The sequence below is a fragment of the Staurois parvus genome, unplaced genomic scaffold (genome assembly GCF_062004578.1).
Source record: "Staurois parvus isolate SC_StPar_1 unplaced genomic scaffold, SC_StPar_1.0 ptg000347l, whole genome shotgun sequence".
NCBI lineage: Eukaryota > Metazoa > Chordata > Amphibia > Anura > Ranidae > Staurois > Staurois parvus.
Window position 1 is genome coordinate 6,350,493 of NW_028318143.1, and position 27,754 is coordinate 6,378,246.

Here is a 27,754-nt window from a genome sequence, read left to right on the forward strand (position 1 = left end):
AGACATGTTAAAATGGTATTATTTTTTGAGGATAGATGGTGTTAAAGGGTCTCACCCATGCTTTACCCATGTAATTCAAGCAATTACACCTATGAAGTGGCATGGAGAAGCGACAAATATCTTCAATACAGAACAAGTCCAGTTGACTGCAACTAAGGCAAGCTATAGATGAATGGATTTTCTTTCTTTCAACCACGTGTTGATAGGGAAATCCCTTCTGCAACGCTATTGCGCTTTGCCAGCAGAAGTCTTCTCGGCTGGCAGAGTGATTACTGCTGGAAGCTATAGCCGCTGGCAGTAGTTGCATACTTAAAATCCAACAGGCTGGTTGTACAGAAGTTGATTGATAGATCGACTGCCTGCTCATTGATGGGTTATATCTTGGCTGGTCCATACTGAACTGGCTGAGATTCGATCCAACTATGGCCAGCTTAACTACAACTGACTATAAAATAGTAGAGGTAGTGGTATACTGAGAAGTGTGCTGGGATTTGATGGTGCAGGACTTTAAGATCTAACCAGCTGGAGAGACCTAACTCCTGTGGAAGTCTACTGCAAATTTCCACAGCTCTTATGGTAAAGAAGCCTTTCCACATGCAGAGGTTAAACATTTTTTCCTCCAGATGCCCTCTTGTCTTTTGCAATAATCTTAAAGTTAATAACTTTGCACAAAATTTTCTATATTGACTAATTATGTATTTATACAAAATGATCCTATCCTTGTTACTTTCCTCTTCTCATGGGAGAATATGGGCAGAATGTCTTATAGCCCCTAGGGCTGTCTTATAACCCCTAGCGCATGTTCACATTCAAAGTACACTTTGACTTATATTAATGAATTAGATGCAAAAGTGAAAAGTCACTTTGGGAAGAATACCCAATCGTGTTCAAGGAACATTTTTAAAAAACTGGATTTTGCTGCCACGTGATTGGATAAGTGATGTCAGCAAAACTTCACCTCATCCACTAAGAGAAGTTAAAATTTTCTCTGCAAAAAATAAAAAACAAATCCTTGCATATGATTGGGTATTTTTTGAAAAGTGAATTTTCAGTTTGCTTCACCTCATTCACTAAGATAAGTGAAAATTCATCTTAAGGTGTCCATGCACACTAGGCAAAAAGAACACATTAGTTCCCTTGGCAGAAAAAAAGCATTTTTGGACAAGTGTTTAATGGTTTTTCTGCCAGAAATCTCCTCTCAAAAACACAATCCAGAAGGGTTTTTTCTGCTTCTAAATGCTGAGCCTAAAATAAAGGTCCTAATGTGCATGGATAACATTGAGCTGCGTCTACAGGTAAAGACTCCTGTAGAAACAGCATTTTTTAAGCCCCGTGTGAATGGACCCTGAAAGAAACCATGGGCTACTCCTTTAGTAAATCAATACCATAAGGTCTTATGTATTCATTTGGTGCCTAATGAATGGTGGCAGCAGTCTCTGCATGCTTTGATATGGTTCCCCAAAGATGGACCATTCCTCTTTTTTTGGAAAGCGATAATATGGAAGCTGGTGTGGCGAATTCAAAAAACTAGAACATATATACAATGCCTATACTATGCACATAAAATTTAGATGACTCTTTACAGGATGGTAATAATTAACAAGAACATAACTCAAAGTGTACTGTTTGCTTGCACCCCCCCCCCCCCCATGATGAGGAATGATTAACCATTTCAAATCCAGACACTTTCACCCCCTGCCTGTCCAGGCCAATTTTCAGCTTTTAGTGCTATCACATGTTAAATGACAATTGCGTGGTCATGCAACACTGTACCCATATGAATTTTTCAGCAATTTTTTGAGACAGATAAAACTTTTTTTTGGTGGTATTTATTCACCACTGGGATTTTTATTTTTTTGCTATATAAATGAAAAAGTCCAAAAATTTTGGAAAAAAAAGTGTTTTTCTTATAACATTTTGCAAATAATCATTCTTCATAACGAAGAATTGGGCAAAATGTAATCATCTATCTTGTTGGTAAAAAAAATAATCCAAATTAGTTAATAACCAAAAATTATAATTATGAGAATTTTGTGTTACAATTTTTAGTGTTTTATATTATTTATTGTTTTTTTTTTTTAACATACTGTCACCCTAGCAGTACAGTGTCACCATAGTGACACTGTACTACTTGTGGGGGGTGATGAAGATTTGTTTTTCTTTTTTTACACTGCTTTTACGCCCATAAAGGCTGTAAAGCAATCATTTCTCCTTCTCTCTGGCTGCATGCTTGCAGCCATTGAGAAACACTGTGAGAGCTGTGATTGGTCACAGCTTGTCACATGGTAAAAGGCTGTTGTGAATAGCTTTGTACCATGTGACCTCTGTGATCATTCACGGATTTCACTAGCAGTAAGCAATGATGTCAGGAAGTGACATCTTGTTTACTACTGTTACTGTGATCACTGATTGGCCAATCAGTGATCACATGAATCGGGCCCTCACACAGAGGTCCCGTACAGCGATCGGGCCAAACTTTTGGCTTGGATCACCGTATTGGACCGGAAGGGGGAGCAGGTACCTGTCAGGACCAGGTACCAGCTCCCCACCACCAAAAAAAAGTGCCAAATGTGGCAGTGGAGGAGGATACAAACAACCAGAACTTCCCCTTTTGGGTGAAGTTCCACTTTAACAAGGCAGATGTAAAGCAAAAACGTTTAAGTAGTAGTAAAAGTGCATATTTTGTATCATGATCACATTATTATGATACGGTTAAGCATAGAAAAGTGAGCATGATCTTTAATAAGTGTGCAGAAACACCCATATATTTTGTGATTTCAGGCCTCAAGGTTCCTGTGTGCCACTTCCCTGAACGTCCGGTCAGGAAGTGTGCACTAACGATTTCTAAAAAATTCCTCTTCTTCACCTTACTTTAGAGTCCCATATCTCCACTGCCAAAGCAAATGCGTGCCCCAACCTTGCCTTCCACAGTGTATTACCCCTCCTTAGGACTACAAGTCCCATAATGCAGCTACGGCCACTGCGCATGCGTGCCCTAGATATTCCTCCCTGTCTGCCTGTGCATGTTAGCACAGGAAGCCTCATAGAGTAAAGGCTTCAAGTCTCTCTCCTAAGACTGAGCAAGTAGGGGTGGCTTCATAGGATCATGGAAGGCAACAGAGCCATCCATAAACCAAGAACCCACGGCAGTCCACTTTTGACTAGCTCAACCAAGAAGATTATCTCAGCTGCAGCAGTGCTCCACTCACTTTCACATAAGACACTTAAGGCAGCGGAAGCCAAAGGCTATTGCTGCTGTCAGTCAAACTCAAGTGGGGATGGAGCAGGGGGTGTGGTTGGCTGGTGCTGTGTGTGTCTATGGATGCACACAGCCCGACCCGGGAACGTGCACAGGTGCCACCTCAGCAGGAAGAAGTTGACAGCGCTAGAGGGGGACTTCCATAAGAGGAGGTAAGGGATATTACTGTGCCATATTACTGCACAGAGCAGGTAAGGATTACTTTTTTTTTTTAATACATCTTTAGTATTAATTTAAAGCAGAAGTCTAGGAAAACAGCTAAATACAGACATGATACAGTATATCTATATTATGTTTTTATTTAGTGGTTTGCCTAGACTTCTGTTAACAATGGTAATAGCTTCACCTGCCAAACATTCTGTAGTTTTACAAAGCCAGGCTTAGCATCCAGGCACCTCTTCTAGACAGTAGAGCCAGGTTGGTGACATCACTTTTATTTAAGCAAAAACATTTTGGTCACTGACCCACCTCATAGTTACAGAGTTACATAGTCTGGCTGAAAAAAGACAAAAGTACATCTAGTTCAACCATAAAAAAAAAAAAAGTTATAATCCTATACCCACAGCTGATCCAGAGGAAGGCAAAAAAACCCAGCAAAGCACGATCCAATTTGCTACCGCAGGGGAATATTCCTTCCTGATCCCCCGAGAGGCAATCAGATATTTCCTAGACCAACTTTCCCTATAAATGTTAGTATTCAGTTATATTCTGTGTATCCAAGAAAGAATCCAGGCCTTTTTCAAATCAATCTACTGAGCTGGTCAGAACCAACTCTTGAGGGAGTCTATTCCACTTTTTCGCAGCTCTTACTGTAGAGAAACCTTTCCATATCTGGAGATTAAAGCCTGACTAAGACATCACTACTCCGAGGTAATTATAAGGCTGTTTTCACACTGAAAGCAGCCTGAAAAGCTCAAGAAAACTGCTTCCCTATGTGTGTGAATGTATATCTATGTATGTTTTCACAATGAGTTGTTGCGCTTGCGTTGTAAAAACTCCTGCTTGCAGCATCTTTGGGGCATGTTTTGGGAGTTAGAAAAACGCCCCAAAAAACGCCTCTTCCCATTGAAATCAATGGAAAAAGTCTGAAAAGCACCTTAAAGTCGCCTCTGAGAAGTGTTTTTGGTACAGTTTTTAAGTCACGTGTCCTTTAAAAATGCCCAGAAAGCACAGCAAAAGGGCGGTAAAAACGCCTGCGTACTTTTGCTATGTTTTTGCGGCGAATCAGTGTGAAAGTAGCCTAAGCCAGCTAGGATAATTTTTTTTTTGCCTGTGTCCTAGCACAGGCAACAGTTACTTGTTTTGCTTGAGTGCAGATATTAAAAAATGATCAGCTGCCTTCAGATTTGCACTTTGCCAGAGGGATACAAATGCACACACACACGTAGTCTATATTGGGTGCAGACATCTCTGGAGCTACTCATATAACTGCTAGAACAGGAAAACAAAAGCTTTGTCACTGCCTGATCCTGTAGAAATTGATCAATATCTATTAAAAAAAAGACTGATCTTAGCAGACTGAGCCACTTAAAGGTTCTCTAAGAGGCAGTAACAAGAACCTGTCCAACATGATCTCTATAATTCACAGAAATGTCATTGTGAATTCCCTCTACTGATCACCTCTGCTTCTTATCTCACACCATATCCGCCAACTATCTAATCATGATATGATTCCTTACAGAGGATGACAGCTAGAGAAGAATAACAGGATGAATTCTGAGCAAAAAGAAATGAAAACTAGAATTCATTGCAAAACCTAACTAAAAAATTTGACTTTTTTCAAAGTTTTTTAATGTTTTTGCAATAGCTTTTAGCAGCATTTTGCCATGTTTTTTCATGTTTGCGGTTTTCATTTTTTTTTTTAACCCCCAAATTTTTTTGGGGTCAAAAAAATGTCAAAAAACGCCGGTTTGCCATGATTTACCACATTCTGCCACGTTTTTACAGCTAAAAAACTCCTCTAGAAACCCATTAGTTCTGGGTTTTTTTCAGCCAAAAAACGTTCATTACAGTCTATGTGTGCATGAACACATAGGATAACATGCTGGGGGGTTTACTGGCTGTAGAAAAAAACATCAAAAGCCAAAAACAGCAGCTGTAAAGACGTCCAGTGTGCATGAGGACTAAAAATGCTCCCCCCCCCCTTTCCTAGCACCTATTCTGACTACTCTGTGTAAGAAAGATGTATATACTTAAAGTGGAGCTTCACCCAAAAAGGGAAGTTCCGCTTTAAACACTGATCCCCTGCTCCTGGGTGCCCACAATTAAGATGCTGGCACTGGGGAGAGCAGACGCCCAGTGAACTCAGCTGCGGTGAGCACACCGCTGGATCCTGAGACAGGCGAGTGGCTGTTTTGTAGCTGCTGACTTACTTTTTTAGAATAGACTGGAGCTCCGTTTTAACTATTTTATAGGCTATTGCAGTCCAGTTGCACAATTCAGCTCCCCTCTGGTGGCTGCAGGGGAGAGGAGGAAGCGCCGACAATGGATGGGATATAGTGATGTCACCACTCCCAGGTATTCACAGATGTTGTTGAGTACGCGTTCCTCTCCCCTGCAGCCAGTGCTGGCTGATGCAGGGGAGATCGAGTGCCTGGATCTTAGCAGCCTGAAAATAGGTAAGTAAACTGTGTACATCTTTCATACACAGGTTAGTAAGAATAGGTGTTAAGAGGTGGGGAGGGAGTATTTTTAGGACTAGTTAGGTTTTGCGTGAAATTCTACTTCAATTGATCATTCTAATTAGCTCCCCGACTTTGAAAAGAGCAACACGATCAAATTTCTGTGTGTGTCCTAACCAGCTCATTCTTCAGCCACTGTGGGACTGACTTGTTACCAATGTGTACAGCAGCAGGGAGGCTCCTCAGGGGTGGAGTTTAGTTATAGTAGCAGAGCTTTGCAACAGAAGAGGCATAAAAGCTGTTTAGCTGTTTAGCTTTTAAAACTTATAAAACATCAATTGCAGGAATTCCATACAGTGTCCATTATGAACTTCCTTCCCTTGGTTGGAATATCTTTCTACCAAGCGAGTGGTTTAATTGCTTCCTCTTCTATTTCACAATATCATGTTATATTCACAGTGTGCTGCCAGGTCACGGCAACCCTCTCCATCCTCTTTACATCCTTGTGTGAAAAGAATGCACAGAATTGGACCAGTCACCAGACCATCCAGGTGGAGGAAGCACAGTGACAGTTATTATATCTAACTAAGCGGTCCTCATATCTATTCTTCTTAATGTCAAAGACATTGGATTCTTTATCAGAAAAACTGAATATACAAATGAATATGAAAACAAGCACATGGGCAGTTTCTGGAAAAGGTTTGCAAATAAATGTTTATAGCCATAAAAATAAATTGCCTATGGTTTCATTCACATTTGTGCGACTCAAAAGTCATACGACTGGAGTGCAACTTCGACGCTATTTTGATGTGACTTTGACGCAACTTTGTGACTTTGTGACTTTGACGCAACTTGTCTGGCAACTTTAGGGATCAAAGTCATATGACTAGTTGCACAAGTGTGAAGTGAGCCTAAATCAGATTGACTTCATTGGGCCTTTGATCGGTCATAAGTAGAAATGCGTTACTCTGTATCTCACTCATCTAAAGCATAGGCAACCATCACTTGGTTTTTAGCTACTAAGAGCATTGTAGGTGTTCTACAATATTATAGATTGTAAAAAGTGTTTTGTTTTCAGTCATAGAGATCCTGTGTGTGTACCAACACTAAAGCTAGCCATACTAGTAGCTCAAGAAATTCATAGATTCCCCCATCCATGCTACAGCATGGATGGACGGACAGATCTCCCACTGTTGCTATTGTATTCTAACAGATGGCCCCCTCCACTTTTGAGAATACCCGAATGTTGACTGCTGCTGAATGGCTGCAGTCACTCTTTGGTGGTTGTTTTATCTGCCCAGCTCCTTTAGTTTCTCGATAGAAGTTTGTCAAGCTGGGTGGTGTTGGCATGGCCACCCATGGCAGTTCCAAGCAATGGGCTGGAATGTGAGCCATGTATGGCCATCTTTATTCATAATCTAATAAGTCATCAGTAATTATGTGCACCCCGATGTTCTTATGTCACTACAAAGTATACACAAAAGCAAGACTGAAATGGTTGATCATTTTATCACACGTTGATATAATTTACTGGACCTTAATACAGACCGCTTATACTGCAGGTATCGAAGTAAAAAAGGCTCAATTAAAGCTATAAAGAATATTTTTGAAAATGCTCACCTAACACCTCTGAGTTTTGACACTCCTGTGGGCATCTGGGAAGTCAAGGGGCCTCACTTTGAGATCCTGAATCTCATGAGAAGAAGGCCCAGAGACATTACCCCCACCTTGTAGAGAACAATACGGGGCCATGGAGTACAGTAATTATTTTTTACTTCTTAAAAATATAAATTATATTTACATACTGTATGTGGACCCTATATTTCCATTTAAGGTTCTCCTGAGGGTGACTACTACAAGTACAAACACACACAAATATTACACAAAATCTACAGTTCTTCTTTTAAACCGAATCTCTTCCCAAAACTGATTTTTTAATTCTAACTGTAGGCTGGTTGATTCAGTTCACCCAATCACTCATTGGTATCTCACTTTGGCCATAGATGGACTGTTAAAAGCAATTCTTCCCATTTTGCGAACTGCTTGTGATAACTTCCCATTTCTACAGGAGGCAATAACAAATGGCCAGACCCTTACCCTGCTATAGAACAGAGCCAAGTACTCCTGTTCTGTACCATCATAGGGACAGAATAGACCAAGGGATTCATTTATAAAGGAGAGCGGATAATAATCTGCCCTCTGGTATACTCTGTGGGGTTATTCTATTATCCTCCCTGAACTTTACAGCCTATTCATAAAATCCAGACTGCTGAGCTTTATAAATGCGCAGTAGTCTTTTTTATCATTTAAAGTGGAACTTTAGTCAGAAAATTAAGTCTCGATAGATCACTTTAGGACTTGCCCCTTTTGCAGGTATTTCTATGGAAAACATTAAAAGTGCCTATACTGTTAAAATCCAGTAACACACTGTCTCATCCTGCTTTGCACATGCTCAGTTACTCTTTACTTTTTGGCACTGTGCTGAAAATGTAGAGGCAGATCTGCTAACAGCCTAAAGATTTACTGCTGCTCAGGGGCTCTGGACTTCAACAAAATGGCGACCTCCAGCAAGAAGAAACAGGAACCATATTGGAGCCAATTTGCAGCACACACTAATTTTGTAAGCATAATTATTAATGTGGAATGCATGTTCCTTGCTAAAGAACATTATTTTATCAAGTTGTTATGGGTAAAGTTCAGTTTTAAAGAAGTGGTAAGGCTTTATCAGCAGATCCCCAAAACTGGCCTTACATCAGAAGATTTTTGTTCAAAAATTCTCAATTTCGGAACTTTTATTCAATTATCTATGAGTTAAAGGGGAGAATTCAACAATTGCTTTCAAGCTGAGTGATCTGGAAAAATTGAAGGACAGAGATTATTATTATTATACAGTATTTATATAGCGCCAACAGTTTGCTCAGCATGTAAAATGTTTATCAAGTCTAATAGTAACAAACACATTTCTATTCATTAAATTGACTCCCGGCCAAGAAAAATCATAACTAGTCAAAGTTAGCCTGGATTGTCCATTGAAAATCGAGACACTGACATCGTACTAGAATGGAAAGTTGTTCAAAATGAATGCAGTCTATGAAAGAACCATCAAGTGCTCGGACAAGTGATTTTGATCTTTTCTCGTTCAATCAAAGATCTACAGGCCAGCTTTACTGTATACAATAGGGTCTTTGAAGTAGCCCAAGGAAGTCATCCACATCTCCATGTACCAGAGCTGCCTGATAGTCAATCTGAATTTGGGGCATGCCATATTGATATAAAAACTAGCACAGCTCGTCAAGGTAGACCCTTCATAATGGAATCTTTCATGAAAGCCGAGAGATTAGAAGTTATACAGATAAATGCCAGATACAGCACAGATGGTCAGATGACTTATAGGATTACAGTAGTAAATAACACACTTATATCTGTCTGCCATCCATTCACTGTTTTATCACTCTTCAGGACTTACTAATGAGTCAATAATACACACCAACCGCTTTCCATTTCAGACCACACATGTTTGTTTATTGCAATAGACTGAGAGATTTTTAAACCTAATTGATTTTTTTTTAGACAGGTCAATATCAGATCACTGAGAGGCAAGAATTTTCATGTCTCTAATGGAAGTGAATGAAATGTACACATCAGTTTTAGGCATGGACATGTTTTGCAGAGGATGTGCATTGTCTGCAGAGGTGGGAGACCAGTTAATGATACAGAATGTGTTTGGCATCCAAAAATCTTCAGTGAAAGGAATTTGCTGTCTTGTAGTTTTTGGAGCTTGTAGAACAGGTTTGTCTGCACCAAAAAGGAGTTTAAAAGTATCCTTAAACATTCTTGACCTCTACACTATCCCTAGCGCTTAACCTTACCTGCCCAAATCTCAGCACAAGTAATCCTGACCAAAAGCAAAACAAAAAATTCCTGTTGGTCCTCCCAGACGCTGTCATAACTCACCCCCTCCTCCATGTACATACTTCTTTCCTGCTGAGGCTAGGTCTACCAAAATTCTAGCAGTCATGGCCTCAACATTTCTATCTTTCACCTAACAAGATGCGAAGGACCAAACCTGTGTGAGGTGGCAGCTATGAGGGGCTGTTCAGATAGAGGTAGTCAGAGTGTTAAATCCCAACGTCACATTCTAAAGAAAATAAATGATCTATTGTCCAGGCCCTACAAAAGTAGTTCTCTTACGCAATACTAACTGTATCTTTGGCATTGTCTCTCGCAGACTCATTGCTCTGTGATTCAGCGCTGTTCCCTCAGGTTGAAAGACAATCAGTGTCCTTCAACCCATTTCCTGTAAGCCTTACACCTGAGAGACCCCTCCCCTGAGGATACATCATCAAGTGTCCTTGGGGTCACAGGAACATTCTGCAGAGAACAATATCACATCATTACCTGGAATTGGGCTTTAATGATCTGAACTTGAACCTTAAATGTTCCACGTAATGTAAAAATACTAACACCTAACAACTTAACACCAGATTCTAATACTATTCCTAATCAAATGCCTAAAGTTGGCCAGAGACGATTCGAATCTTGGCCAGTTCAACAGGGACTGGCCGAGATTCGAACCACGTATGGGCAGGCTGAATGTACTCAAGTTGATTGCTTGATCAATTTGGGTACAACCAGCCTGTCGGATTTGACATGCGATTATTGCTAGTGGCTATTATAGACACCAGCAGTGATCACTGCCTTAACCCCCACATAGCTCCATGGGAGAGATTCCCTCATCAACACTGTGTTGATAGGGGAATCGAGTGATCTTTTTTCTTGCAACCCATGGTTGAAGGGAAATAAAAATAAAAAATCGCTCCATCTGTGGCCAGCCTAACACAATTAACCTGTGAAATGCCCTATCAGGTACTGAAGCTATCCTGCCTAACAGGACTGAAATGTTTGTACCAATAATTACTGATCTGATTAGAGTAATGGCACACTGATATTTGGAGGCCCCAGAATGAAAACACTAGGTGCAAGAATGATAGAAAATTATCTCTTGGGATCCCTTAATACTTACCATCCGTCAGTTAGATTGCCTGATTAAAGACTCACTAATGTTCGGGTCTCTGAGTTTCTGGAACACTAACATCTGGGCTCTTAAAATAATGGCAAACCGACATCAGAGCCCCTGGAATAATGGCACGTTGACATCTGGACCCCTGGAATGATGGCAAATTGAAACCCAGGCTACTAAATTATGAAACACTGACACCTGAGCAACTTTAATAATGGCACACTGATATATGGTTCCCTGGAATAAGGGCACATCTGGGCCCCTAATATAATGGAAAATGTTACATGGCCCCCTGGAATAATGGCACACTGACATCAGGGCCCCTGGAATAATGGCACACTAAAATGTGGGCCACTGGAATTATGGCATGCTGAACCTTGACGTCCCAGAATAATGACAGTCTGTTGTTTGGTGCACCAGGGCAACTGACTTATGGGGGCCCTAAATACTTGCCATCTGCCAGTTGAATTGCCTGATTAATGACTCATTAATGTTTGGGTCTCTGAGTTCATGGCAGCCCAAACACCTGAGCCCCTAAATAATAGCAAACTAATATCTGGGCTCCTGGAGCAATGGCACACTGACATATTGGAACCTGGAATCATGACACAGTGAACGTTGACAGCCCAGAACAATAACAGTCTGACATTAGGGGTACTACGTTGATGATGCCGTGATGCGTTACGTTTGAGAATAATGACACATTTGATCTTAGTATGACTATATTCAGATACTTAACTCACCCAACACTTTGTCTTCGTTTTATCATTAATTGGTAAATGATTCCTATAAAAAAAGACACTTTTTTCTTGGTATGTATTTGGTTTTGACTTTCCCAGCTCAGTTATTGTTCTCCTGATCGTTTCCAGCTTGAGATTCCGCCCTGTCACTTAGATTCTATTTTCCGGCTGGCTGCCCCTTCCCTCTGTCATTATGTACTAACGAGCATCCCCCCCAGCCTCCTGCAGGCTGAGAGAACTGCAACAAAGATGGTCCAGGGGTGTGGTGGGAGCTGACAGAACAGAGAATATGTAGTACCATGCTCCATCACTAATGATCCAAATTGGTACTCAGAACATAACCAACACAAATGTTATGCTTTTCTTTCAGATGCTCAGCATTTGCTGCAATTCCAAGTTCCAACTACTTTGTTTTAACCCTTTTTGGGGAGGTGGCAGCTGCTTCACTGATATACACCAATGCATGCGTGGTATACAAAAAAATGTGAATACAAATTGTAATAAATATTATCGCAGCATGCAGTATCATAGCAACTAAACAGATTTTAACTTATAGGATATTGTTCTGCATAAAATCACTTCTGATTGTCTGCAATTGGTATATTGCTCTTCACCTTCATGAATAAGTCAGTTTGCATGATGCCCGATTAATGAACGAGCCTTTTATAAGAACAATCGAAGACACACCCTAGCTAGTAGCATAGGAAAGTCCCTCCATATACTGTCCATGGATAAAAGCCCCACCACCTGCTGAGTTGAGTCCTTCAACTCATTTCTATAAATGCACAGTAAGTTATGTTACTACATTAAAGTAGCCTCTCTCAACTATTATACCTTGGAGGAACCCTTAAAATATTTTACAGGTATTGGGGAACTCTTGCTAACAATACATATTCCTACAGTTTGAAGCACTTTAGCATGATCACTAAAAATAATATGACATACCCAGCATATTTGACACCCTGGAAAGATCATTTTTCAAACCCTCCAACAATATTTTTAGGAATAATTTTACATTTAAATGAAAAATGATAACAGAAAGGAAAATGCAGACAGTAAAAATTGTGATGTCCCCTAACATTAGTGGTCAGTGTAGAAGTGACCCCTTGCATTGGGGGCCAGTGCAGAAGTGACATCTTGCATTGGGGGTCAGTGCAGAAGTGACATCTTGCATTGGGGGCCAGTACAGAAGTAACCCCTTGCACTGGGTGTCCAAGTAGCAGTACACCCTTGCATTGGGGGGGGTCACTGAAGTACACCCTTGCATTGGGGGGGTCAATTAATTACACCATTGCATTGGGGGGGGGGGGGTCACTGTAGACGTACATCCTTGCATGGGGGGTCACTGTAGCAGTACAACCTTGCATTGTGGGGGGGTCACTTAAGTACACTCTTACATTGAGGGGGTCACTGAAGTACACCCTTGCATTGGGAGGGGTCACTGAAGTACACCCTTGCATTGGGGGGGGATCACTGTAGAAGTACACCCTTGCATGGGAGGGGGGAGTCACTGTAGACATACACCTTTGCATTGGGGATGTCACTGTAGATGTACACTGTTGCATTGGGGGGGGGCACTGTAGAAGGGGGGTAGAAGGGGGGTCACTGAAATACACCCTTGCATTGGGGGGGGTCACTGAAGTACACCCTTGCATGAGTGCATCACTGAAGTACACCCTTGCATTGGGGGGGGGGGTCACTGTAGAAGTACACCCTTGCACTGGGAGGGGCGTCACTGTAGAAGTACACCCTTGCACTGGGAGGGGCGTCACTGTAGAAGAACACCCTTGCATTGGGGGGGTCATTGTAGAAGTACATCCTTGCATTAGGGGGGAAGAGTCACTGCTGAAGTACACCCTTGCATTGGGGGGGTTACTGTAGAAGAACACCTTTGCATTGGGGGGGTAATTGTAGAAGTACATCCTTGCATTGGGGGGGGTCACTGTAGAAGTACACCCTTGCACTGGGAGGGGCGTCACTGTAGAAGAACACCCTTGCATTGGGGGGGTCATTGTAGAAGTACATCCTTGCATTGGGGGGGTCACTGTAGAAGTACACCCTTGCACTGGGAGGGGCGTCACTGTAGAAGAACACCCTTGCATTGGGGGGGTCATTGTAGAAGTACATCCTTGCATTGGGGGGGTCACTGTAGAAGTACATCCTTGCATTGTGGGGGAAGAGTCACTGCTGAAGTACACCCTTGCATTGGGGGGGGTTACTGTAGAAGTACACCTTTGCATTGGGGGAGGGGGCACTGTAGAAGTACACCCTTGCATTGGGGGGGTTACTGCAGAAGTACACCCTTGCATGGGGGGGGGGGGTCGCTGCAGAAGTACAACCTTGCATTGGGGGGAGGGAATCACAGAAGTACACCCTTGCATTAGGGGGGGTCACTGAAGTACACCCTTGCATTGTGGGAGGGGGGGGTAACTGCAGAAGTACACCCTTGCAGTGGGGGACACTGAAGAAGTACACCCATGCTTGGGGGGGTCACTGAAGTAGTACACCATTGCATTGGGAGTCATTGTAAGTAAAGGAGATCATTTTGCCATAGCTCAAGGAGGTTTATTTACTAAAGCTGGAGTGTGCAAAATCCGGCACACTTCTGCAAAGAAACCAATCAACTTCCAGATATTATTGCTAAAGCTTACTTGAAAAAGCTGAGGCTAGAAATGGATTGACTGCCATGCACAGGTGCACCAGATTCTGAGTGAACCTATTTTAGTAAATCTGCCCCTCACTATCCATAACAGCCCATCCTCTTGGTCAATGGAATTGGCTGCCACTCCCCTGACGACTGGGGTTCTAATTCTTCAAATAAGAAATTCAGGTGTCAGTTCTTTCTACTACTGACTTTAGAGACCCCACTGCATTGGATCCAACTTGCTAAATATTCATTGCAATCCTTCATTTGCATTCACCCTTTGCCCCCAAAAAATGTCCTGGTATAGCAAGGGTGTATTTTAACAATCACGTTTCGTTATTTTTAATAAGTGTGCCACTTTGTATAATATATTTACGCAAACACACACAAATATATATGTGCAACCCGTATATATATACTGAGTACATCAGTGGGCATACGCTGTAGTTACCATGATCATGTGACAAGTGACACAACCGCACTAACAATGTTATTGGGTATTTGCACACACAGACATTTGTCCCTTCCATTGTGTTCTTTATTTACAGCCTATTGCTAGTTCCAACTGGCTAGTCACTGCCAGGACAGAGAAATCAGCATTTTAAAATTAGTTATTATGTCTACATAAAGCAATGAAATATACAATATTGCAAACTCTTTGCTGTGCGTCTGATATATTCCTGTGCAAAATCTACTGAGCAGATAAAAGACTCAGTTTTCCCAATCAGCAGCTTGCAGCAGGCATCTGGTTGTGTGGGCATAGTCAGGCCCTGGCATTCTGGAGCCATGCCACACCTTAAGTATTAGTGAACTGCCGTCTGCAAAGAACAGGGTTGTACAAGAGCCCCGCACATGCCCAAGCTGGCTAAAGCACATTGCTGCTTGGCTATGGGAAGCTAACCTGTCGGAAGTACAATAAGTTCCACGCCCCAAATAATATGGATTTCTATAAAGCCAGCATGGTCCATAGCACTGTAAAAAGTGAGAACACAAAACAGCTCTTACAATTTTATACTACAGAGCAGCCATTCTCAATCAGGGTTCCATGGAACCCTAGTGTTTCTTCAGAGGTTGCTTGAGCTGTGCCTGATTGGCCTCTCCATTCCCTAGTGTAATGGTTGTATTCTTCCTGCTGACACCCAAGGTAAGAAGGGTTCTCTTTCTACTGGCCACCAACGTAAGGGAGGAATCCTTCCTTCTGACCACCAGTGTAAGGATTGTATTCTCCCTACTGATCCCCAATGTAAGGTTTTCAATCTTCTTGTTGACCCCTAGTGTAAGGTTTGTATCCTTCCTGATGACCCCAAATGTAATGGTTGTATTCTTCCTGCTGACCCCCAAGGTAAGAAGGGTTCTCTTTCTACTGGCCACCAACGTAAGGAAGGCATCCTTCCTTCTGACCACCAGTGTAAGGGTTGTATTCTCCCTACTGATCCCCAATGTAAGGTTTGCATTCTTCTTGTTGACCCCCAGTGTAAGGTTTGTATCCTTCCTGATGACCCCCAGTGTAAGGGTTGTATTCTTCCTGCTGACCCCTAAGGTAAGGAGGGCTCTCTTTCTACTGGCCACCAACGTAAGGGAGGCATCCTTCCTTCTGACCACCAGTGTAAGGGTTGTATTCTCCCTACTGATCCCCAATGTAAGGTCTGCATTTTTCTTGTTGACCCCCAGTGTAAGGGTTGTATTCTTCCTGCTGACCCCCAAGGTAAGGAGGACTCTCTTTCTACTGGCTACCAACGTAAGGGAGGCATCCCTCATACTGACCACCAGTGTAAGGGTTGTATTCTCCCTACTGATTCCCAATGTAAGGTCTGCATTTTTCTTGTTGACCCCCAGTGTAAGGGTTGTATCCTTCCTGATGACCCCTAGTGTAAGGGTTGTATTCTTCCTGCTGACCGCCAAGGTAAGGAGGACTCTCTTTCTACTGGCCACCAATGTGAAGGGGCATCCTTCCTTCTGACCACCATTGTTAGGGTTGATTTGTTCCTACTGACCCCAAATGTAAGGCGGCATTCTTCCTACTGACCCCCAATGTAAGGGTTGTATTCCTTCTACTGAACCCTAATGTAAGGTCTACATTCTTCTTGTTGACCAGCGTAAGGGTGTATTCTTTCTGCTGACCCTAGCGTAATGGTTGTATTCTTCTTGCTGACCCCCAACGTAAGGAGGACTCTCTTTCTACTGACCACCAACGTAAGGCGGCATTCTTTCTACTGATCCCCAATGAAAGGGTTGTATTCCTCCTACTGATCCCCAATGTAAGGTCTGCATTCTTCTTGTTGACCCCCAGCATAAGGGTGTATTCTTCCTGCTGACCCACAAGGTAAGGAGGACTCTTTCTACTGACCACCAACGTAAGGGGGGCATTCTTCCTTCTAACCACCATTGTTAGGGTTGCTTTATTCCTACTGACCCCTAATGTAGGGTTTGCATTCTTCCTATTGACCACCACTGTAGGGCCAATTTTTGCCACTGACCCCTGATAAAATGGTTTTAGTAAGGCTTCCTGAGACCTGAAAGTTATTTTAGGGGTTCCTCTGGGGTTCAAAAAAAAGGTTAATAAAGGCTTACATAGACACCCATACAATATTAGGCAGGCACACACACAAACCTAAACATAAGCGTATGCAATATGCAACCCATCCAATCAGCAATTATGTGCGATTGTTACGATAACTAAACTGATGATGATCACCGTCTGGTTGCTAAAGGCTACAGCTGCCCTGAGCTCCACGGTCTGGAGAGGAAAGGGTTCTCACTGTCAGCTAAGGCGACCGGTTACCTCCTTCCTCCTGCTAGGTGCTCCAGGTCTGGTCACCAGGGCGGTCTCATTCAGTATAACAGCGATGTCTTCCACAAAGGGAGCGTCCGGAATGGTGCTGTCCGACTCCACCTCGATGACCTGCAGCCCCAGCTTGTCTTTGAGGATCCGGGTGTACAGCTCATGCTCCCTCCTGGCTCTGGCTATGTCCACCGCCCCGCTGTCCGTGCGCCTCAGAGCTTCCAGGCTCATGGACTCGGGGACGGAGCGCACTACGGCGTGCGTGCACCTACCTAGGATGGAGCCAGCCTGCGCTAACATGCTGCACTGGGGGGCGAGTCGGGGACACGGCGGGCGACGACGACTGCTCTGGCTGGACTCTGACCGAGATCAATGAGCAACCCGCACTGTGCCAGCCTGGAAACCGGTCTCCAGCACTGAGATGTAATGCACATTGCAATTGGCCACTTATCAGTGCTGCTTGATTGGATGCTGCGCCATTCCGGCTGACATCCTTGCTGGTTCTCAGGCTGGGGCAACATTTCATTCAGAGGATGTCCCTGACAACCCTATGTACCCTGACAACCCTGTGTACACACAACTCATTCACAGCATCCCCTGACACATACATGTGCCATGTGCTGCACAGCCATGTCCTGCCTCCAGATTGTAGGGTTGTCACTAAGATGATGGGCTCTGTGCTGCTTTCTGCTTCTTTGGCTGGATAACGTCTTACATCCTATATTGTGTATTTAGTTGATGCTTTATACTGTGTTTTTGACTAGATAATGTCCTCTGTGCTTCTTTGGCTGATGTCTTATATCTTATATTGTGTATTTATTTGATGCTTTCCTTTGTTCTTTGTTATGTCCTGAATTTATTTTCTTTTTTTTTTACTCGCTTATGTTTTGTGTCCTGATCTTAATATATTGTGTCCTAATGTCTTTTGTCCTGATTTTATGCTTTTTGACTAGCTTGTGCCTTGCCTTTTTTTTTACTATTTCACATATAAGCTTGTGTATTTATTTTATGACTTTTTACTCCTGCTTTGTTTCCTTATTTTATGTTTTGTTTCTTCTTTTTTTATGGCCTGACTTTATGTTTTGATTTTTTTTATACTCACTTATGTTTTGTGTCCGGATCTTACTTGACTATCTAATGTATTGTGTCCTGATAATATATTCATGTCCTTTGTCCTGATTTCATGCTTTTTGACTACCATGTGCGCTAGCTTTTTTGACTAGGTAACATATAAGCTTGTGTATTTATTTTATGATTTTTTACTCCTGCTTTGTGTCCTTATTTTATGGTTTGTTTCTTCTTTGTTATGTCCTGATTTTGTTTGATTTTTTTTTACTCACTTATGTTTTGTGTCCTGATCTTATGTTACTTGACTAATATATTGTGTCCTGATAGTATACTCATGTCTTTTTACTATTTAACATATAAGCTTGTGTATTTTATGTTTTTCACTCTTGCTTTGTGTCCTTATTTTATGTTTTGTTTCTTCTTTTTTATGGCCTGATTTTATGTTTTGGGTTTTTTTTTGTTTTTTATACTCACTTATGTTTTGTGTCCAGATCTTACTTGACTAACTAATGTATTGTGCCCTGATAGTATGTTCATGTCCTTTGTCCTGATTTCATGCTTTTTGGCTAGCATGTGCGCTGGCTTTTTTGACTAGTTAATATATAAGCTTGTGTATTTATTTTATGATTTTTATTCGTGCTTTGTGTCCTTATTTTATGTTTTGTTTCCTCTTTTTTTATAGGTTGATTTTATGTTTTGAGGTTTTTTCTTTTATACTCACTTATGCTTTGTGTCCTGATCTTATGTTTCTTGACTAACTAATATATTGTGTCCTGATTGTATACTCTTGACTTTTGTCCTGATTTTATGCTTTTTGACTAGCATGTGCGCTGGCTTTTTTGACTAGTTAATATATAAGCTTGTGTCCTGATTGTATACTCTTGACTTTTGTCCTGATTTTATGCTTTTTGACTAGCATGTGCGCTGGCTTTTTTGACTAGTTAATATATAAGCTTGTGTATTTATTTTATGTTTTTTACTAGTGCTTTGTGTCCTTATTTTATGTTTTGTTACTTCTTTGTTATATCCTGATTTTGTTTGATTTTTTTTTACTCACTTATGTTTTGTGTCGTGATCTTATGTTTCTTAACCAAGTAATATATTGTGTCTTTATTGTATACTTTTGTTCTGATTTTATGCTTTTTGAGTAGCATGTGCGCTGGCATTTTTGACTAGTTAATATATACGCTTGTGTATTTATTAAATGCTTTTTACTCGTGCTTTGTGTCCTCATTTTATTTATTTATTACAGGTACTTATATAGCGCCATCAATCTATGCAGCGCTTTACATATATATTGTACATTCACAACAGTCCCTAACCCTCAAGGGGTGTACAATCTAAAGTTCCTAACTTACATTCATACATACACATACTAGGGCCAATTTATACAGGATTCAATTAACCTACCAGTATGTCTTTGGAGTGTGGGTGTAAACCGGAGTACCAGGAGAAAACCCACGCAGGCACAGGAAGAACATGCAAACTCCAGGCAGGTGGTGCTGTGGTTGGGATTCAAACCAACAACCCTAGTACTGCCAGGCATAAGTGCTAACCATTTAGCCACAGTGTATTTTATGTTTTGTTTCTTCTTTATTATGGCCTGATTTATTTATTTTTTGTGTTTCTTGACTAAAATCGTGTGTCCTGATTTTATACTTGTTTATGTCTTGTGTCTTGATTTTATACTTGTTTATGTCTTGTGTCCTGATTTTATGGGGTTTTTTTATTATTACTTATATTTTATGTCCTTTTTTGTTGTTTTTTGACCAGCTGATGTCCTGATTTTTTATTCACTTATGTCTTGTGTGCTGATGTTATGCTTTTTGACTAGCTAATGTCCTGTGTGCTGATTTTATACTCACTTATTGTATGATTGTGTGGTGATTTTATATTTATGTCTTGTGTACATGCGATTTGTATACTCGCTTATGTCTTGTGTGCTAATTGTATACTCAGTTATGTCATGTGATGCTTGCTTGTTTGACTAGCTAATATATTATCTAGTTTATTTATTTTATGTTTTTTACTCACTTGTGCTTTGTGTCCTTATGTTTCATTTCCTCTTTATTATGGCCTGAGTTTATGTTTTTATGTTTATTTTTTACTCTCTTGTTTTGTGTCCTGATTTTATGTTTCTTGACTAATGCCTTGCGTCCTAATTTTATACTCATTTATGTCTTGTGTCCGGATTTTTGTTTTTGACTAGCTAATGTCCTGTTTGCTTATTTTATGGTGGTTTTTATCATTACTTACTATTTTGTGTCCCTATTCTTGATTTGTATCTTAATTGTTTACTCACTTATGTCTTTTGTCTCAATTTTTTTACTCACTTATGTCCTGATTTTATGCTTTTTGACTAGCCCTGTGTGTTGATTTTATACTCACTTATTGTATGCTTATGTGGTGATTTTATACTCACAGTGCCTTGAAAAAGTCTTCATACCCTTTTGAATTTTCCACATTTTGTCATGTTACAACCAAAAACGTAAATATATTTTATTGGGATTTTATGTGATAGACCAACACAAAGTGGCACATAATTGTGAAGTGGAAGATAAATGATAAATGGTTTTCAAAATTTTTTACAAATAAATATGTGAAAAATGTGTCATGCATTTGTATTCAGCTCCCTTTACTCTGATACCCCTAACTAAAATCTAGTGCAACCAATTGCCTTCAGAAGTCACCTAATTAGTAAATAGAGTCCATCTGTGTCAATTTAATGTCAGTATAAATACAAATGTTCTTTGAAGCCCTCAGTGGTTTGTTATAGAACATTAGTGAAGAAACAGCACCATAAAGGCCAAGGAACACACCAGACAGGTCAGGGATAAAATTGTGGATAAGTTTAAAGCAGGGTTAGGTTATAAAAAAATATCCCAAGCTTTGAACATCTCAAGGAACGCTGTTTAATCCATCATCCGAAAATGGAAACAGTATGGCAAACCTACCAAGACATGGCCGTCCATCTAAACTGACAGGCTGGGCAAGGAGAGCATTAATCAGATAAGCAGCCAAGAGGCCCATGGTAACTCTGGAGGAGTTGCAGAGATCCACAGCTCAGGTGGGAGAATCTGTCCACAGGACAACTATTAGTCGTGTACTCCACAAATCTGGTCTTTATGGAAAGTGGTAAGAAGAAAGCCATTGTTGAAAGAAAGCCATAAGAAGTCCTGTTTGCACTTTGCAAGAAGCCATGTGGGGGGTACAGCAAACGTGGAAGAAGGTGCTCTGGTCAGATGAGATCAATTTGAATTTTTTGGCCTAATAGCAAAATGCTATGTGTGACGGAAAACTTTGCACATCACTCTGGATACACCATCCCCACCGTGAAACATGGTGGTGGCAGCATCATGTTGTGGGGATGCATTTCTTCAGCATTTCTTCAGCTTGCTGGGAACACGTGCTAAATTGTGCACTTTGATGACATACACAGAAACGCATGCAAAGCACATGGTGCAGTGCAATTTTGCAAAAGGGCCAGGGAAATCTTATGTGCACTTCTCACACATAGGGTAGCCCACTGAAACATATGGGGTGTGCTACAAGTGGAAAGGCTCATGCTTTGTCACACCTGCAGGTCTATTCCTTGTTTACTCTAGGGGGGTTGCAGGGTTCTTCTCTGCCAGATCCGGGATAGACCACCAGCTCCCCCAGCTGCTCCTCTTCTTGTGACCACTACCTTGTCAATGTCCTCAGGTCATTGGGTCAGTGTTTCCTCGCAGTAGAGTGCCAGCTGTTTGGGGAGGAAGGATATGGCAAGTAGTTCTTCAGCTTTACAGACTTACCCTAGGTTCACACTTATGTGGGTTTCAGTATGTTTTCCAGTTTGAAGAAACGCACTACAGTCCATTTAACATGATTTCCTATGGATCTAGTTCACATCTATGTTTTGAGCAGTGTTGTCTTATATTAATGAAGGAGGATGAAATATGAGAGATGACAATGATGTGTATTTATAAAATGTACTTTTCCGCAGCAACTAGTTCACTAGTTCTTTTCCAGAGAGATGTATTTATTCAGATAAAGATATTTGTTACAGATGAAAGAAATTCAGCTGAATACTTGTAAAATAGCAATGGACAACAGCCTTCAGAGTCCCATTTAAGATACTTTATATCAAGCATAGAGATACTACATCGTCCTGCATATGTCCAATCTATAATATGCACATAGGTAGCTTCCATGCATGTAATAGTGTGAGTTATGACTTATACTTGTGCTTCCAAATTGATGAAAGGAAGAAGCTCCTCTCCCAGCCAAAATAACTTCCCTTATAGTTTAGTAATAGTTTACTGGAGGGGTTTCTGATTGGCTGACAAGACATTTTTGATCTTACATGAAAAGACTTTACTTGTCATTATTATAGATAAGGATTAGGGTCAATATAGTGTTTACCAGATAATCAAGTCATCCTTTCACCATATAATACCCCCTGGAGTCTAATTATCATCAATAAATACTTCTTGTATGGTCAAATCACATTCTTTATCAACATTAAACGTGAACAATGTACCCTTTGAAATATCTAGTTAGATAAACAGGCTATTCTCCAAATACCAAGGTGAACTTGCATAAAATTAACATAGCAAAGAGTACATACATATATACACACAATATACTATAAGCAGATGTGTTTTTTGGAAACGGTTAGGGACTTTTTTTTCCTGCAGCAGATTGCATCTTGCGTATAATAGATTTCAATGGATCTGCACCAAAAATGCAAGTGTTGCATTTTTGATGCATTTTGTTTTCCGCCAATAGGAAAGCAATGACTTTGATGCAACTTTTTGCAAAAAAAAATCACAGTTTTTATGAGCTCTAAGCCATAATCATCACAATTATGACAACTCACAGCTTGAATTATCTTGCTTTGCATGTAATGAGTCTATCTCATATATTAGTTTTACCTTTTAAGTTGCATTACTGAAATAAATTAACTTTTGCACGATATTCTAATTTTTAGAGTTTCACCTGTAGGTGCTCTTTTTTGATTTGTAAGCCTTCAGGAATGATATTGCTGATGAGAAAAATACATATTCTTATACCAAAGGTGGTGAACCGCAGTGGGCATGCAGAGCCCTCTCTGTTGGCACGTGAGCCAAGTCGCTCCAGCAGCCGAGCATCGGATAACAGCGCACATGGAGACCATGCACATGCTCGGAAAGGAGTAGCGGCATGAGGCAATGACGTCACAAGCCGCGACTCGTCCAAGCTTTCGCATGGCCAGTCAGTGCACTGCCAAGGATATATATATTGGACTGGCTGTGAGTTTTAATATATTCATTTTTATTAACACAAGATTTTAGGTTGTGCTGGTGGTCAATGGAACTTTGCCCCCTTGTGCAGGTGGTCAGTGGAACTTTGCCCCCTTGTGCTGGTGGTCCGTGAAACTTTGCCCCTTGTGCTGGTGGTCAGTGGAACTTTGCCTCCTTGTGCTGGTGGTCAGTGAAACTTTGCCCCTTATGCTGGTGGTCAGTGGAACTTTGCCCCCTTGTGCTGGTGGTCAGTGGAACGTTGCTCCCTTGTGCTGGTGGTCAGTGGAACGTTGCCCCCTTGTGCTGGTGGTCAGTGGGTTGTTTTTTTGTAAACTAAAACCTCATTATTCAGGTTTAATTGCAGTGTTGGCACTTTGCGATAAATAAGTGGATTTTGGGTTGCAGTTTGTGAACTCGGTCTCTAAAATGTTAGCCATCTTATACAATGCCATGGGAATTTAAAGTAGAAGTTCAGTCAAATAATATCTAAGCTTACACATGCTCCCACCCCCATTATAAGCTCTGTACCAACTATCCTGTTTGAAAAAGATGTGTATAACTGTCTATTCTGAAAGCACTCCAGTCCTGCCTGGACAGTGACTTCACCCATAGATTTACTATGGGGCATCCATTGTCGGCTGTCCCTCCTCTCCCCTGAAGCCAGGACTTGGAGATGATCGTTGCACTGGACCAGAGAGCCCTCAGAATAGGTAAGTATACACATTTTTCCTCTACGGACTAGTTAGTAAAGGGTTTAGAATGGGGTGAGAGCAGCTTTAAGCTTAGTATTTGGCTGGACTTCTACTTCACCTGATTCAGCAAGTCAGCATGTTGTCCATTAAGTTTGGTTAAATTTTAACAATAAATATTTAGTTGCAGGATAATGTGTAATACATTTTGCAGCTACACCACTTTTTGTGGTCTAAACATTACCCTGTACATACTTCAGCATTTATTCAAAGGATACTTTTTGTTTTTTTTGGAGAGCGTCCCCACTGGGGAGATTCAACTCTCTGTTTTGCAGTTACCATTGTCTTCAAGACAGATATGAAGTTGAAATCCTACATTTTTTTCATGAGGGGAAATTGTTTAGTGCATTTGACAGGTGGTGAGGATGTACTGCCTGTTTTAAACCCCTAAATGCCAGACTACGATGTCGCAGCTGCATGCATTGCATGTGGTTGAGAGGCGCTTGCAGAGTATCCCCTTTCACTTGAATGGGTCACGCTCAGCAGGCACTACACCCGCTGAAAGGGACATGGGGTATTATACCTGTCATGAAGCAGCCTCATGACTTGTTATGGCGTAGGCTTGGTTCACATCTGTGCGGGTGGTGCCGCTGCGGCACAAATACCTGCAGCCACATTACCCACACAGAGGAATGTGGGACTCGCAGGCGGGTGCCATTAGTTCTAATGGCACGCCACCCACACTGGAAATCACAAACATACTGGGAACTGCGATTTTCGAAGAAGTGCAGGGACTTCTTCCCTGCGTGTCCCGGGGCACGGCAGTCCATTCAAATGAATGGGCTCTCATGCCTGTGCAAATCGCGGCCCGTGCGGCCACACATATGTGAACCTGGCCTTAAAGTGATTCTAAATGTTCTTTTTTTTTTTTTGGGAAAATTACATACATCTATACTTACGTGCTGCGTGCAGTGGTTTTGCACAGAGCAGCCTGGATTCTCCACTTCTTGGGTCCCCCACAGGCTTTCCTTGCCCCTCCCTCTTGTTGGGTACCCACACAGCAAGCAGCTTGCTATGGGGGCACCCGCTGCTCCATGTGTCCATTCACACACACAGCCGCGGCTTGGCCCCACCCGCTCTCGTCATTGGCTGACTGGCTGTGTTTGACAGCAGTGGGAGCCAATGGCTCCCACTTGCTGTCTCAGCCAATGAGGAGCCAGAGACCCTGGACAGCCGAGGCTGTCATTCACATCGTTGGATCGCGATGAGGCTCAGGTAAGTATTGAGGGGCCTGGGGGCACTGCTGCACACAGAAGGTTTTTTATCTTCATGGATAGAATGCAGCTTTTACAACCACTTTAACATAATGGCTCGTACACACATCCCTGTCACATGCACCCCTAATGAAGGCTACAAGCAGCCGTACAGATTGCACAGGTATGGTCCTCTATGAGAAAGCCAGTTCAATTATGTACAGTCAATACTGGAGGGAGTACATGTAGACAGAAAGGGGTTTATTTACTAAAGCTGGAGAGTCCAAAATCAGACTCCCTTCTGCATAGAAACCAATCAGCTTCCAGGTTTCATTGCCAAAGCTTCATTGAACAAGCTGAGGTTAGAAGCTGATTGGTTTCTATGCAGAAGGGAGTCTGATTTTGGACTCTCCAGCTTTAGTAAATAAACCCCAAAGTGTCTGAAAGAGGCCGGAAGAGATCAGCAGCACTGAGGTTCAAAAAAGGATTTTAAAAAATGGTGAAAATGTTTTTTTTTTAATAATGGCAATTGAATATGATACATAGTGCTTTAGCAAACTGAATGGAAAGGGTTTAGATCTACTTTATTTGTTTTCCCCTGCCACTGAATTACCATCTCTTGTTTCTCAGCTGGGCTGCGGCAGCAAGCAGAAAGCATCATCCAAAGCTTGTTTTGGTAATAACAGCCTGTGTGAGCCAGATTTCAATGACGTAAGTGCTGGGCACATCATGAATATTCATGTGCACAATGCAAGATAATTACCCATGCATCAGAGAGCATGCCATCCGCACAGAGGCAGCCATACCACAACACAGCCAAGCTCATTCAGTAAGGCCCCATAGAGAGCAAGCATCATATGCAAGGTGCAGTAACCACAGCAGACGTCAACCGACTGCCATCCGTCCCGATGATACATTTGGAGTAGCTGCTATGGGATACTGCCCCTCACACATTGCCTTTCTGCCTTACTGGGACTAGTAAAACCTACTTCTCAGTTCCTGTATTTGGTGTCTGTGTTTTATAAATGCTGTTAATAATTAAAACATGTTTTCAGAACACTCTGCAGTTAAGAGAATAAATGGTTGACTCTCTAGTGTATTTTCCATAATAAGTGAGGGGATTTATTTTATAGAAGAATAAAAATGAATGTTATCCAAGATTTAAAGTGCAATGAAAGCCTAACACTATTTCTTAAAGCGTTCCCCTCCCCTTCTTCCTACCTATCCTGCTAATGCTGTGAAAAGAAAGATCTTTATACTCACCTTTTTTCTGGTCCAGTTATGAGATCCTGCAGCTTCGTCTTTCCTCTGTCGGTGAGCAGCAGCTGCAGGGGAGAGGAGGGAGCGCTGACAGCGGCTGAGCCATGGGAGTCTATGGTTGATGTCACAGCTCCCAGAATTCCCAGCTGTTGTCAAGCTCCACATAACACAGGAGCATTGGAGCTGCAGGATTGCATGACCAGCCCGGACCAGTCTGAAAAAAGGTAAGTATACAGAACTGTTTTAAACAGGGTAGGAAGGGGGAGGGAATGTTTTTTTAGGAATGGTTAATATTAGGCTTTAATTCTAATTTAGGTTTATTTTAGACAGGTCCTTGCACTGCTGCATTAAAGGGTCTGTGTTTGGTAGAACCTGCAGAGTTTAAAACCTATGTACAGTGAAAAAAAAAAAATCAGCACAAGGGACATTGGGCACAATTCAATAAGCGGTATCTTACCGCATCCGAGTATGCGGTAGGATACCGCACAGCATTTTTGAAAAATAATGTTTGAATTCACTAAAAAACGCTACTAAAATACCGCATGAGTTATTTTATCAAGTCATGCGGTATTTTAGTAGTGAAAACCATGCGTTAATGTTTCAGCTGTCAGCGGGATTCCCCACTGACAGCTGAATGTAAAGAATTGTCAGCTATTAAAAAGATAATGTAAAAAACTGTGTGGGGTCCCCCCTCCATCCATACCAAGCCCTTTGGGTCTGGTATGGATTTTGAGGGGAACCCCCACACCAAAATGTAAAAAAAATGCATACCAGACCCTTATCCAAGTATGCAGCCTTGCAGGTGAGGAAAGAATGGGGGGAATGAGCGAGCGCCCCACTCCTGAACCATACCAGGCCACATGCCCTCAACATAGGGGGAGTGCTTTGGGGCAGGAGCAAAAATGTAGAGTGAAAAAAGACAGGAGACAGTTATTTAAAGAAGTAAATCCAACATCAATCACGGTGCCCGTGTCAAGGCAGGAGTGGTGGAATGGACGGGCAGGCCTAATGGTAGGGTCACGCACCGACTGACGACAACCACCACCCACAGACCGGAGTCCCTCAGGGCGCGGAGTCTAAGCCCCAGGCTGCTTTTCACCAGGGCCCCTGATGGTGGGGATGGACTTGATGCAGCCAGGGACCAGGTCGCGGCCCCC

At 41.8% G+C, this 27,754-nt stretch overlaps 1 protein-coding gene across 3 annotated transcripts in view; it reads right to left on the bottom strand.

The window, feature by feature from the left end:
• DDAH1 (dimethylarginine dimethylaminohydrolase 1) overlaps positions 1 to 27,754 on the bottom strand; it is a 219,135-nt gene that overhangs the window by 113,291 nt on the left and 78,090 nt on the right. The window contains exon 1 of one of the 3 annotated variants that reach the window (XM_089684415.1): positions 17,067 to 18,898. The exons of 1 other annotated variant lie outside the window; for it this stretch is intronic. In XM_089684415.1, coding sequence (XP_089540541.1) covers positions 17,067 to 17,366 — 300 coding nt within the window. In that variant the 5' untranslated portion in view covers positions 17,367 to 18,898. Of the gene's footprint in view, positions 1 to 17,066; positions 18,899 to 27,754 lie in introns of those variants that run through there. One more of the 3 variants, XM_089684416.1, reaches the window with a different exon arrangement.